We start from the raw sequence: 14,204 nt of genomic DNA on the forward strand, positions 1-14,204 counted from the left end.
TATATTACGCCCAATATAACAATAATTAAAAACATGTTAAAACCCCGACCCTAACCCTTAATGTGACAAACAGCATCAGATGGGTTGACTTAACACAAATATCACAAAAGGCCTGTCAGGCTCTTCATATTATTGGCCAGAAAAACTTCCATGAGAGCTGTCTTTCAGTCACGAAACATGCAATTCTGCAAACGTAACTCTTTCCTGATTCCAAGGTTGTTTTTTTTGATAATTCTGTTACTAGACTATATTCTGCATATTTTCCATTTAGCAGATGTGATGTGATGTATCACATTGGAATAGTAGAAGAACTGCTGGGTCACTTACTATTTCTTCTAATATTGAGACCATGTGTAGGATAACTAGGTAGCTTTAACACCTGCATTAAAAAATCTGCTGTTTCATTCTGCTGTGTATCTCCCATATTTCTAGCAGCTCAGGGTTTCATCATCTGATGCCACAAGGTAGTGCCATTTGATAAGGCAACCAGTAGAGCATCGGAAAAGGAAGCTATCTTCCCTACGAAATCAAATTCCAAGTTACCAGAATTTCTACTACAACAGGAACCAAACTCGCCAAGAACCCGGGTGGAGCATGGAGAACCTCAGAAGAAAATCGCACAGCCCTGCGCAAGATATGACGCAGAACAAGCCTGCAGGGAAGAAATGTTTAAAAAAGAAATTAGCATTCTGAGTAGGCAATTTTACTTTTTCAGAAAAAGCCTGAATACTTGTTAAAATTCCCACCGAGATTCTCCTTGTTGGTTTTACAACTATACCCTTGGTATGCTTCATCTATTGTATACTTTATGCATGCATTTTGTGCCTGCTGCAGTCGTCTTTCCTCCACTAATCTTTTGAAATCATTCACAATTGTGGCTTCCATTTGCCCCATCCTGCTTCCTCTCTCCGTGTAACTTTCTCTCTGAAAACATCAACCCGAATATTCTCTAATCACCCATTCCCAACCTTTCTTCCCCTCATTATTGGACTTTTTCCTTACTCGGCACCAGCCATGCCTGGGAAAATCCCATCCGCAATGCATACAGATAAAGCACGCACGTGATCTGCCACTACTCTGTATGCCATGTTCATTCCCCCTGGGTCAGTCTCGCCAACCAAGCCTTGGTAACCAGGTCCACCGCAGCCCTGAAAGATAATAGAAGACACTGGAAAAAGTCACACAAGAACACTGCATTCTTGTGGAAGTGTAGAAGAGGGTTGGGGAAGGTGTGTGAAAGGTTTGAGGACAGGGTGTGAGGGGGGTGCACAAGAGATGCAGTATGGGTGTGCAAGAAGCACGGTATGGGTCAGATGCGCAAGGAGCTCATCATGGCTCAGGAAGTGTGCACAAGAGGCATGGCACAGGTGAGGGAGGGTGCACAAGAGTGTGAGAGAAGTGGTGCAAGTCAGGAAGAGTGCATGAGGGTGTTTGAGCGGGTGCTGCAGACCTGGGCAGGTGTATGAGGGTGTGCAAGAGATATAGCACAAGTTTCGACAGGTGCACAAGGGTGTGCGAGAGGCACAATGAGGGTCAGGAAAGGGGTATTGAGGCAGAGCAGTGAGGTCCATGAGAATGTATAGCTACGTTTCAAATCAATACAATCATAGTCCTTCATAGTTCTTAACTGGGGCTTATTAGGGAGGTACCGTATACAATTATACATACAAAACTTCAAAGTCTCAGTAGAACTACGCCAGGCTGATTGTCACCTTATGGATGGCATCCAGGATTGGGGTGAAGAGGTCAGTGTCATAATTGGAGCGTTTGTTCTGAAGAACAGTCATCAACCTTTCTAAGCCCATTCCGGTGTCCACATGATGCTGAGGCAGATGGCGCAAACTCCCGTTGGCCTCTCTAGAAATGTATCAGTTACCAAACAAGGAAAAATGATAAACATTAATTAGAGGCCAAGACTTGTTCTGCTGAAGGGAGGGGAATGACAATGCTGCAAGGGATTAAACTGAAGTTGGAGAAAGGCACCAGGAAGACTGATGAGGACAGACTAGATGACCAAGATCAGTGGAGATTATACAAAGGTTCTTGTCCATCATAAATTAGGATGGGCAATCCTTTGCTATCATTCTATCAAACTCATGGGAGGAGTTTGATTCTGTGACTCCGGAGGAAGTGGACAGGATTATGGGGAGGCTGAGCTCCACCACATGTTTATTGGACCCGTGCCCTTCCTGGCTGGTCTATGCAGCCCGAGAGAGGACACGCAGCTGGTTCCAGGCAGTTATATCGGCTTCTTTGAGTGAGGGTAGCTTCCCTGCCGTCTTGAAAGAGGCGGTGGTGAGGCCTCTCCTCAAGAGGCCTGCCTTGGACCCAGCTGTATTGAACAACTTTCGTCCGGTCTCCAACCTTCGCTTCCTTGCGAAGGTTGTTGAGAGTGTGGTGGCGCATCAGCTCCCTCTGGTCCTGGATGAAGCGGATTATCTAGACCCGTACCAATCGGGTTTCAGGCCCGGGTACAGCACGGAGACGGCATTGGTTGCGCTGGTGAATGATCTCTGGAGGGCTCGGGACAGGGGACATTCCTCTGTTCTAGTCCTATTAGACCTCTCAGCGGCTTTCGATACCATCGACCATGGTATCTTGCTGCGGCGTCTCAGGGGATTGGGAGTGGGAGGCACGGTCTTACAGTGGTTCTCCTCCTATCTCCAGGGACGTTCACAGTCGGTGTTGACAAGAGGGCAGAGGTCGACCGCGAGGTCTCTCGTTTGTGGAGTTCCTCAGGGGTCGGTCCTCTCGCCTCTCCTGTTCAACATCTACATGAAACCGCTGGGTGAGATCATTCGTGGTTTTGGAGTTGGGTATCATCAGTACGCTGATGATACCCAGCTTTTTCTTTCGACCCCAAACCACCCCAGTGATGCCCTCAACGTGATGTCCCGTTGCCTGGAGGCGGTTCGGGTCTGGATGGGGAGGAACAGACTTCAACTCAACCCCGACAAGACTGAATGGCTTTGCATACCTTCATCCCGGGTCTATTCGGATATTCCATCTCTCTCTATGGGGGGTGAACTATTACCCCCCGTAGATAGGGCTCGCAACTTGGGAGTCCTCCTAGATTCACGGCTCACCTTGGAAGATCACATAGTGGCTGTGACTAGGGGGGCTTTCGCCCAGGTTCGCCTGGTGCGCCAGTTGCGGCCCTATCTAAGCCGGGATGATTTATGCACGGTCACTCACGCGCTCGTGACCTCTCGTCTAGACTACTGCAACGCTCTCTACATGGGGCTTCCCTTGAGGACCACCCGGAGGCTCCAACTGGTACAGAATGCAGCCGCGAGAGTTGTGTTGGGAGTCTCCCGATACTCCCATGTTACACCTCTGCTCCGTGAGCTGCATTGGTTACCAGTTGTCTTCCGGGTGAGATTCAAGGTACTAGTAATGGTGTTTAAAGCCCTACATGGCAGGGGTCCGGAGTACCTTAGGGAACACCTGCTGCCGGCATCAACTTCCCTCCGCCCTGTGCGTTCCCACAGAGAGGGCCTCCTCAGGGTGCCACCGGTCAGAGAATGTCGATTGGTGGCCCCCAGGGGGAGATCCTTCTCTGTGGGCGCCCCGGAACTATGGAATCAGTTACTGGTTGAGCTCCAGACGGCGCCCGATCTTCGCTCCTTTCGCCGCGATCTAAAAACATACTTCTTCGAACAAGCCGGCCTGGCCTGATGGGGGATTGGTAGGGTTTTTATTGTATTTTACTGGGGTTTTACTATGTATTAATTGTTTTTTAGTGGGCATGTATTTAATCATTTTTTAACTTTTGTAATTCTGTGTTTTTATTCTTGCCCTGTTCACCGCCCTGAGTCCTTCGGGAGAAGGGCGGTATAGAAATATTAATAAATTAAATTAAATTAAATTAAATAATCTGTTGGGTGAGCAAAGGCAAAGCCAGAACCATAAATGAGTAAAGACACAATTTCTTAGATGTTGTTTCCAGTGCTTTACGCTATCCTTTTCTCTCTTAATTTCTTTTGCTTTCTGACACCCTCTTCTTTCTCATCCAAGAAGCTGACTGCAGGAAAGAGAGATGTTACTCTCGCTAGAGATCTGGGCTGATTTTACCGGTCTAATATAGAGAGCGTCCTCTCGTATGGTATTGTGGTTTGGTATGCTGGTCTGACAGCCGCGGATAGGAAAGCATTACAGAGGGTAGTGAGCACAGCACAAGACATTGTGGGCTGTCCCCTGACACCACTGGATGACATCGCAAGGGCTCGTTGCCTTGGAAGAGTGAGGAAGATTCTCAGGGATGACTCACACCCTGGACGGTATCTCTTTACTCTCCTACCGTCCGGTAGGAGATATAGGAATATAGCCAGCCGTACCAACAGGCTGAAAAATAGTTTTTATCTGTGGGCTGTTAGGCTTTTAAATGGGACATAATCTTATGCAGAATTGACTTGGGAGGCCGGTGTGTGGTGTAGTTGGTTCACATGGTGTGGTGGGATGGAGGGTTTGTTGTCACTGTGTGTTGGGAGGAGAGAGCAGGGGGGAAGGCTCAGCTAATCTCAATGTACACATGTTGTACTTTGACAATAAAGGTTTATTATTTATTATTATTTCTCATTGAAGGCTTTTGAAACCAGGACACAAGCTGTGATGTGGGGTTTGGGCTGAAGGTTGATAAGCTCTGACAATATCAGAATATTAATGCAGAAAGTACACTCACCAGAGGCAATACACAAAGTGATAAGGTGAAAAAGAAACAGGTTTTTTAAAATTATTTTGTAGATGATGGGGAGATAATGGGCAAAATGGACACTTGAAGCCTTGCAGAGATCTTGCCACGCCACATAAAATTGGTGCAGCCCTCCAGCTGATAAACTACAATATAATTGGGGGGATGACAAGGAGAATATATAATATAAATAATTGGACTGATAAAAAATACTGATTGGTATAAAGCCTGTGAACATTTATTTATTTTAAAAATTTGTATGGCTGCCATCTTAAAACCAACTATGCATATTCTATGCCATGCAAAATTTTGCTAAGAAGTTAAGTTATGGCATTTATATAAAGCTCCAACGGTAACATTATATCATACCTGTTGTACTGTATGAAAACGAGGTTCCAGATCTCCACCACATCAGGACAGCCCTGATTCACGAGTGCTGCTGCATTTCTTCCACCCCCTATATGATCATAATGGATTTCTGTGCAGGGCCCACAGGGACCAGTGTCCCCCATCTCCCAGAAGTTATCTTTTAGGTGAAAAGGAAGAACATGGCTAGGGGGCACGCTGAAAAACAAGCAAAGAACGATCATAAAAAAGAACAAGCAAACAAGCAGAATAGCCGGTAAGTGGAAACAGTAAATCTGTATTTTCCCTTTTCTTCTCCAAATGCCTGGATCTATGAACTTCATAGGCTGGAACTCAGAAATGTCAAAATGGGAAATCTCCGTTTCCAGACTGCCCACTTTGCTGTGCGTAGGTGAAGTCTACTGGTAACTTAAGACATGGTGTCAACTTCTGAAACGAACCTGGCTGAAGCCATCTTTTTCGTTCCAAGTTACCACATAAATGGGGGGAAGAGGGAGGAAGTAGTATTGCTACTACTAGACAAAACACCGAGCAGTCCCGTGGAAACCAAGGTCATTCCCGCAGGTGCAGGAAGGAGGAGCAAAGACGACTTGAGAAGCCCACCAACTGCTTTCATTGGGTAGCATGATTTATAGCATAGTAGAGGAGAGGGGAGTGTTGCTTTTAGTCACTTCAAATCTCTAGGGAAATTTCAGAGTTGGTTTCATTTTGGACTGTGCCGGTTATTATCTATCCAAAAAACATGTGTATTGAGGGAACTTTAAGCCCCAGAGTTCTGCTTTATGTGGTTTCATTAGTTGGAACCTTGACACATGGTTCATTCGTTCTGCTAAATCACACGTGCTTTATAAACCAGAGGCTGGTTTCACAAAACATGCTTAGCCGAATAAACCATTTTGTGGCACAATATGGTACATGCAATCCATTCCTCCTCCACTTTACAATCGTGGGCTCTACTGATGAATGCTACTGAACAAGATGTTACGGTACTCAGTCCATGCTTGCTGCACACAATAGTTTTACTCTTCTTGGCATGACTAGGGATCAGGATTATGCAATGCTTGAGCAAATTGGGGGTAAAAGTCAAACAAAAGCATGTGAAACATAAAACAAAGCTATTAATTATTCCAGGTAATGCACTGACCAATGCTTCTTTCCTAGCCCACTGTCCAGTTTCCATATCATAAATGCTGCTGCAATTATTTCCATATTGCAGTGGTTTGCAAACATGCCTCCAAGTGTTTTCATTTTATTACTCCAAAGAATTCCTGGAAATTAACTACTTGAAAATGAAGGTTCTGGTGCTTTTGAGAAAACACTTTTAAGATTCCTTCCAGATGGAACATTAATGGAAGATTCATTAAAATCTTAAAATATTGGGTATTACAGGTTAAACCTTGAGATATTAGGTATCTGCTTTCAATCTTCCTATGTTCAGAATTAACGAAACATGAGAGCTGAATACAAATCTCATAGTACATTTTTTTCAGTGATTATGTATGTAATCTCTAATGCTCATAAGTCTGTTCCAGTGGCAATCAAACTTTTTAAGGCCAAAGTTTTGAGCCAGTTGTTATATGGTGCCCAGTTGCACACGCACATGCACACACACACACACACACACAGATAGACAGATATAGATAGATATATAGATATTTAACCTTGTTTATGCAAACAAAATTCTTGAAATCCTTATTTTTTGTCAAATATGATCCCCAAATATTTGTATAATGTGCATGCCTCACATAAAAGACTTCGTAGTGGTCAAATTGATGTTACCCATTAGGATAACAATGAGTATATATTCCGCCCTCCATTTGAATGCCATACATTTTTATTCGGAAACTGAATCTTATTTGTGGTACTTTACTATCAACTGCATACACATTGTTGTATAGAATTAATAGCCTCCATCATGACACTCTTTAGCTGCTTGCACCACTTAATGATTCATCTGTTAATACTTCTAAGACATTGGCAAAATATCTGTCATAGAAATAGCTTCTAGAAGCCACCTTGTTCTCACTTAATGTAAATTATTGTTTAGGTTATTTATATGATTTATATAATTTGAACATGTATATTGTTGTTTGCTTTTGGACCATAGTAAAAAAACCTCAAAGTTTCTATCATTTATTTACATTCATTTCTTTTCTTAAAAATTACTTACCCAAGTGTAAGCCATATATCCCTACACTCTTCATCAGCAGTTAGACCAAGTGAAACATCACCTTCAAAGTAAGTGACATAAAGCTGGTCCTTTGGAATTTCATAGACCTGTGTCAGGAGCTCCCATGCCATCTTACATGCTTCCTCCTAAAATAATGAAGCAATGAAAAATCATAGTTAAATGTTTGGTAAGAAAATAACTGCAGATGCTCCAGAGGGAACAGATTATAAAGAATGATATTAGCTGCTTGTAGCACAAATCAAGGACAACCTGGTGAGGAAATAAAATGAAAATATGGGACTAAAGTGATCTGGTGAGGTCTTTTCCCAACTGGATAACCTTGGATAGATTACTCTCTTTTCTAAGTGTTGTACAGGATACCCTAAATTTCTTGAAGATGCAATAGACAGATAAACAATTATTGTCATTAATGGCAGACTAAAATTCAATAAGGCCCTTTTGGCTGTTTATTTCCATACAGTTGTTTAAATAATGTATTCCCAGACTAGTGTCCTCAGGTTGTCGTGGAATACAACCCTTACCATGTCTAATCAGCAAAGCCATGCTATCTAAAAATGATGGATGTTACACTCCAACACATTGCAATCCACAGGTTGGAGACAACTGGTTTAAATTATTTAGATCAGAAGTGGGAGCACAGAAGACTCATCAAGTCAATATGAATGCAAGCAACTGCGAAACCTATTCACTTTGCAATTAGAGAGTTTCCTTGACTTGACTTATGCCTTATGTTTGCATAAAGTGCCTTATATGCACAAATCACAATAGAATGCTCAACTAAGTTCATTCTCAAAAATATTATTTTCACACACAGAAAATCCTTTGTACTGAGAAACCATAAACATTATAACAATTGCTTTACTGTTCCAATTTATGGTGCAGTTTAGAAACAAATATGTCACAAAGAAAAAAGATAATTCTGGATCACTTTTGGATCACATTTAGTTACAAATTAATTTAATTACAAATAGGCCATTTTTAAAGCATGTGTAGCAATGCCTTACTTTGAAATAATCACCAAAGGACCAGTTCCCAAGCATTTCAAAGAAAGTATGATGATAAACATCTCGACCCACATCCTCTAAATCATTGTGCTTTCCACCTGCCCGCACACACTTCTGGGTGTTCACAATTCGGCGGTAACGTTTAAGCTCACTCTGAGGATCTGCTGTGCCCAGGAAGATGGGTTTGAACTGGAAATTCAAAGACGAAAAGAAACTAAATTTCACACAGGAGATATTTGGCTCATAGTAAGAGAAGGATTGCTATAATGAGAAGGCACATCCTCTTATCACTCAGTAAACCAAGCTCCCATAACCATGGTCAGCTAGCAAACATTTCCCAGTGAGTACAGCAAACCCAGCCAGTCACATTTTGAAAGTTCTACTATTCTAGATACTTTTTCTTTTATGGTATCAGTGAGTTCCTGGAATCAATTTAAACAATGTCTTCAGTGATCAAATAATCATTTGATGCACAGGATGTAAGAAGATCACTCTTTTCCCAATTCCTTTCTTTTCAAAATAATGTTCCTACAAACCCATGGATGTAGGAAAACAAATTGAAAGATGCTGCTCTGTGTTTATTCCCCCACTCTACCTTTTTTAGAGCAGAAATGGCTCCATATTTATAAATCCATCGATAGTTCAGATCTGGATACACACTGGGCCATTTGGTAAAGTTCTCAAATGTATTTCAGCCTCTAGTGCTGGGGTAGGCAACCTCGGCTCTTTTATGACTCGTGGACTTCAACTCCCAGAATCCTCAGGAATTCTGGGAGTTGAAGTCCACGAGTCATAAAAGAGCCGAGGTTGCCTACCCCTGCTCTAGTGTATGTCTGAATGACAATACAAGCCAAACTACATGAGTTAACATGTCATGCAAATATGTTGTCTGTCAGTCTCACATATGCACACAATGTGCTCAGAATATTGGAGTACAGGACATTATTTTAGCTTAACAGTGATAATATCAAGTGGGAACTTAAACCAGCAACTCTCTGGATCCAATCCATTAACTTAGCTATTCATTAAGCTGGTACCAATGATGCTCTTGAAATGCAGAACTTATATTAAGCAATGTTAAATAATGTTAATAACAGTGTAATTAATGCATAATGGCATATTAAGCTGACTTTATTTTTATCTAAAATATTTAATTGAATCAAGTTCTCAACAAAAAACGTGCTAGAGAAAAAAACCAGTATTTTGAAATATCCCAACGGCAGTTCTCAGTTGCATTGTGATGCTTCTTATTCTGACTGCACATTTTCCTTCAGCTGAACATTTTTTCTCCGTTTTACATTTCCAGAAAAATATTCTAGAAGTCTAAAATGTTGTAAAATGCAATGCAGCTTTACGAGCAAATGAGCATTTCCTTTTAGCAGCGAGAAAGATGTAAAACGACGGCACCGTAGCAGCGGCATTTACATCAGGAAAAAAAAGTCCAAAAAAAAAGAGGGAACGAGATAACATCCGATTACAGCCGTCAAGGGCAACGGCGGAACCATTCCGCGATGCCTCTTCCTTCCGCGCCCTATTTTGGGAACGTACCTGGTTCATTCCCGCATTCACGAACAGCAGCCCGGGATCGTTTCGCGGCCTCACAGAAGCCGAGGGAACGACTTGATGCTCGTGCCGCTCCTGGAAGAACTGGAGGAACATCTGGCGCACGTGCGCGGAGGACAAGGAGGCAGTCGAACGAGATTGGAAAGAGCTGTAATGCCAGTTGTAGGGCAACCGGAGAAAGCATCTCACGCAGCCCTTGACTCTCGCCGCCATCTTAGCTGAGGGCAGAACTGTGGGAATCGGAGGAAGAGGAGGAGGAGGAGGAGGCAAAGCTTGGGAAGTGACACCGTCGCTCTGTGTATGAATGCATAAGAGATCGAGCTCAATGTTGCGGAGAGTGTGGAATTGCTTTCACATTTTTTTGAAACTACAGTGATCTCTTTGTAAAGCAGGGTTTCTTACATTGCCGTCCTTGGGGAGGTGCAGACAGAGTCCACATTCAACCTTTTAATTACATATACAAAGAATCTACTTCTCCCAAAGTTCCGTTTGCGTTGTTCATTTGTGTTCATTTTGGCGTTTGGATTTTTAGGGCAGGTGTGTACATTAAGGTTACACTAAAGGGAAGTGTGATGGCAAGAAAATTAGGAACCCCTGTTTTAAAGGGATTATAAGTATATTCAAACAGATCCCTCCAATGCAAGGTTGTGGCTCATTTTGTTACCTGTCTGCGGGAGGCTGGTCCTCAGGGCATGCACTGTCATAAAAAAGGTGCGATTTCTGAGTTCCACAAGATGACATTGTTTAATAGAAGGATCCCGGAGCACGTCCTCTCTTCTAGATCTTGTCAGCGGAAGGAGGGGGGAGGTGGTGAGCAAAAACAGTGGAAGAGCAGCTGTTTGGGATCCTGCAAATATTGATCAACAAACATGCACAAATAAAAGTTTTCTGCAGAGTTGCATCAGTTCCCATCCTCTAGTTGTGTTTTTTAAAAGTCCTTTGCTTTGGCTAAAAAGTTAAAACACCCTTGATTCTTCGTCTTGGTAGAATGACAAACACTATTATTTTAGCTTTGAAATCCAATAGACAGAGGTTTAGAGGATAGAAAAAAAACTTCTAATAATGTTGAGGATATTAAAAACTACAGACAGCACTCCCCAGACCTGAATTATTAAGAACTAGTATTTTAATTATATTCCGACTAAACAAAAAAACCCTTCATTTTCCTGCAAAAGAAATGCTGTAGGCTACAACATACTTTCTCTTTAAAAGTTACAAAAGATGACTAATTGAGGAGTATAGAAACAAAAGGTAAAGACTGAGATGATGTAAAAGTTGGAGAGTCATTAATTTTATTTTTAAAGTATGGTTCCTTTGTATACCATTTGAATTTTTATGCTTTTTTGGATTTTAATAAGTATATTGCCAAATGTGCTTTAGTCAAATTGAGGCATCAAAGGCCAGAGAGCACCTGTGGAAACTGAACCATTTAAAAAAAAGTTGCATCCTTTTTATTGCATGGATGCAATTTAAATACAGAGTAGAAATGCAAAGAAACCACTTGCGCTGCTTCAAAGGTCTATATTGATTCAAAAGATTGAACTGATTGAACAAAGACTTTTCTGGAAGAATGTAAATGCTGAGCTGGAAATTCTACTTTTTGAATGTGTGTTTCAGGCTATTGTCATTCTGATTTTAAAGCTGTCTCAGATTTTTTGGAGGTATATTAAAATGTTGTTTCTTCAAATTGAGCAGATTAAAAAGGCAGACAGCACCCACAGTGACTTGAACTGCTAGGAACTACGGTAACAGTTGAAGCACAAATTAACTTAATTGTGAAGGAACCGCTGGGCTAAGCTGGCTCAAGTGGCACTTCCTGTTCAGAAATGACTCAGCAAGCATTATGCAGACAATAGGGTAAAGATGTAAAGATTCACAAATGACTTAAAAGCTGGACCAGAAAAAATATTTTAGTGTATGCTCCAGCTCTTTTACATTCTTATTTTTATTCTCTTTAGTTTTAGGAGGCATTTTAAAAAATGTGTTGGAATCAAAAAGCCAGACAGCGCCTGCGGGACTCGAACTGCTATAAACTAGCAGTTGAATGACAACTACTCAGTTTGCGAAGGAACCGCTAGGCTAAGCTGGCTCAAGAGCTAATTCCTCTTCAGAAGATATAAGAGATGACTCAACAAGATTGTAAACTACCGTAATAGAGTAAAGAGGTGGAGACTCACAAAGGACGAAAAAGCTGGACCAGAAAAAATATTTTAGTGTATGCTCCAGCTCTTTTACATTCTAATTTTTATTCTCTTTAGTTTTAGGAGGCATTTTAAAAAATGTGTTGGAATCAAAAAGCCAGGCAGCGCCCACGGGACTCGAACTGTTATAAACTAGCAATTGAGTGACAAATACTTGGTTTGCGAAGGAACCGCTAGGCTAAGCTGGCTCAAGAGCTAATTCCTCTTCAGAAGATATAAGAGATGACTCAACAAGATTGTAAACTACCGTAATAGAGTAAAGAGGTGGAGATTCACAAAGGACGAAAAAGCTGGACTGGAAACATGATTTTGAAAGTATGTTCCAGCCATTTTTCTGATTTTTAAACTCTTTCTGGTTTAAGAAGGCATTTTGAAAAATGTGTTATAATAAAAAAAAACCCAGATAGCACCCTCAGGATTTGAATTGCTAAGAATTAACAAATGATAAATATTTATCCACATTGTGAAGGAACTGCTAGGCTAGGTTGGCTCAGGTGACAATTTCAAAAGATATAAGAGATGATTCAACAAGTATTTTACAGACTGTGGGATAAATATTCTCAGGTGATGTAAGAGTTTGATCAGAATGTTTTTTGGCAGTATTTTTTCCTACCATTGTTTTTTTCTCCTGGTCTTAGTTTTCAGGAGATAATTTCAAAAATATATTTTGATTAAGATGAGGAGACCAAAAAGCCAGACAGCGCCCGTGGGACTCAAACTGCTAAGAACTAGCAGTTGAAAAACGTTGTACAGGTTGTGAAGGAACCACTAGGCTAAGCTGGCTCAAGTAGTAATTTCTGTTCAGAAGATATGAGACAACTAAATAAGATTGTGAAAGCAGTGGCATACAGATTTTGAAATGTAAGAGATTGAGTGGAAATGTGTTTTTTAAAGAATGTATATTCCAGTCTTTTTTTCATGTTTTTCACCTCCATCTTAAGTTTCAGAGATACTTTCAAAAATATTTTCTAATTGAGCTGATGGAAAATATATGTCAAAGCTTTCTTTCAACGTATAAATAACAAGGTCAAGGAAACAGTTGGTTCACTAAAGAGAGAAGATGGCAAGGAAGTAACAGGCAGTAGAGAGAAAGCAGAGCTGCTTAACTCATTCTTTGCATCAGTCTTCATGCAAAAAGAAACTATAACCCAACCTACCAAAAACATAACTGTAAAAGACAGACTAGAATTAAAATTTAAAATAAGGAAATGGTAAGAGAACACCTATCTGATCTTGATGAATATAAATCACCGGGATTTGGATTACATCCCAGAGTTCTGAAGAAGCTGGCAGATGTTATCTCAGAACCATTGTACCATATCTTTAAAAAATCCTGGAGACCGGGAAACTGCCAGAGGATTGGAAAAGAGCTGATGTGGTTCCCATCTTCAAAAAAAAAAAAAAAAAAACAGCCCCAGGAAACTATAGACCAATCAGCCTAACATTAATACCTGGGAAGATACTGGAAAAGATAATCAAAAACAGGTCTGAGAACATCTAGAAACAAAGTTATAACTAGTATCCAGCACAGGTTTGTTAAAAACAGATCATGCCAAATCAATCTTATTTCATTCTTTGACAAAGTGACTAAATTAGTAGATCAGCGAAATGCTATGGACATAGTATACTTAGATTTCAGCAAGGCATTCGACAAAGGAGACCACAACCTACTTCTTAGTAAACTAGAAGAATGTGGAATAGACACCATCACCACCAGACGGATTTGTAATTGGCTGACAAACCGTACTCACTGAGTACTTAATGGTACTACATCTATATGGAGGGAAGTAAGCATTGGAGTACCACAAGGCCCAGTACTCTTCAATATCTTCATAAATGACTTAGATGAGGGAACAGAAGGGGAACTCATCACATTTGCAGATGACACCAAGGTGGCAGGGATTGCCAACACCCCAGAACACAAGCTCAGGATCCAAGATCTTGACAGACTTGGAACAATGAGCCCAATCCAACAACATGAAATTTAATGTGAAAAAGCAAGGTTTTACACCTAGGCAGGAAAAACCAAAGGTACTAGTACAGATTAGGTGAAACCTGTCTATTCTCCAAAGCACCTGAAGGCAGGAGAAGAAGCAACGGATGGAAACTAACCAAAGAGAGAAGCAACCTAGAACTAAGGAGAAACTTCCTGACAGTGAGATTAACCAGTGAAATAACCTGCCTCCAGA

The 14,204-nt window shown here is 41.2% G+C and overlaps 1 protein-coding gene across 1 annotated transcript in view; it reads right to left on the bottom strand.

Moving 5' to 3' along the window:
• Positions 1-10,519, bottom strand: part of AARS2 (alanyl-tRNA synthetase 2, mitochondrial) — a 38,230-nt gene extending 27,711 nt beyond the window's left edge. Inside the window, 9 exon segments of the mRNA XM_083352605.1 lie at positions 544-652; positions 1,003-1,148; positions 1,713-1,857; positions 5,060-5,254; positions 7,227-7,372; positions 8,252-8,440; positions 9,800-10,158; positions 10,161-10,212; positions 10,216-10,519. Coding sequence (XP_083208731.1) covers positions 544-652; positions 1,003-1,148; positions 1,713-1,857; positions 5,060-5,254; positions 7,227-7,372; positions 8,252-8,440; positions 9,800-10,158; positions 10,161-10,212; positions 10,216-10,326 — 1,452 coding nt within the window. The 5' untranslated portion in view covers positions 10,327-10,519.
• Between the last annotated feature and the right edge of the window lie 3,685 nt (positions 10,520-14,204).

The sequence above is a fragment of the Vipera ursinii genome (assembly GCF_947247035.1).
Source record: "Vipera ursinii genome assembly, chromosome: 1".
Classification (NCBI taxonomy): Eukaryota; Metazoa; Chordata; class Lepidosauria; order Squamata; family Viperidae; genus Vipera; species Vipera ursinii.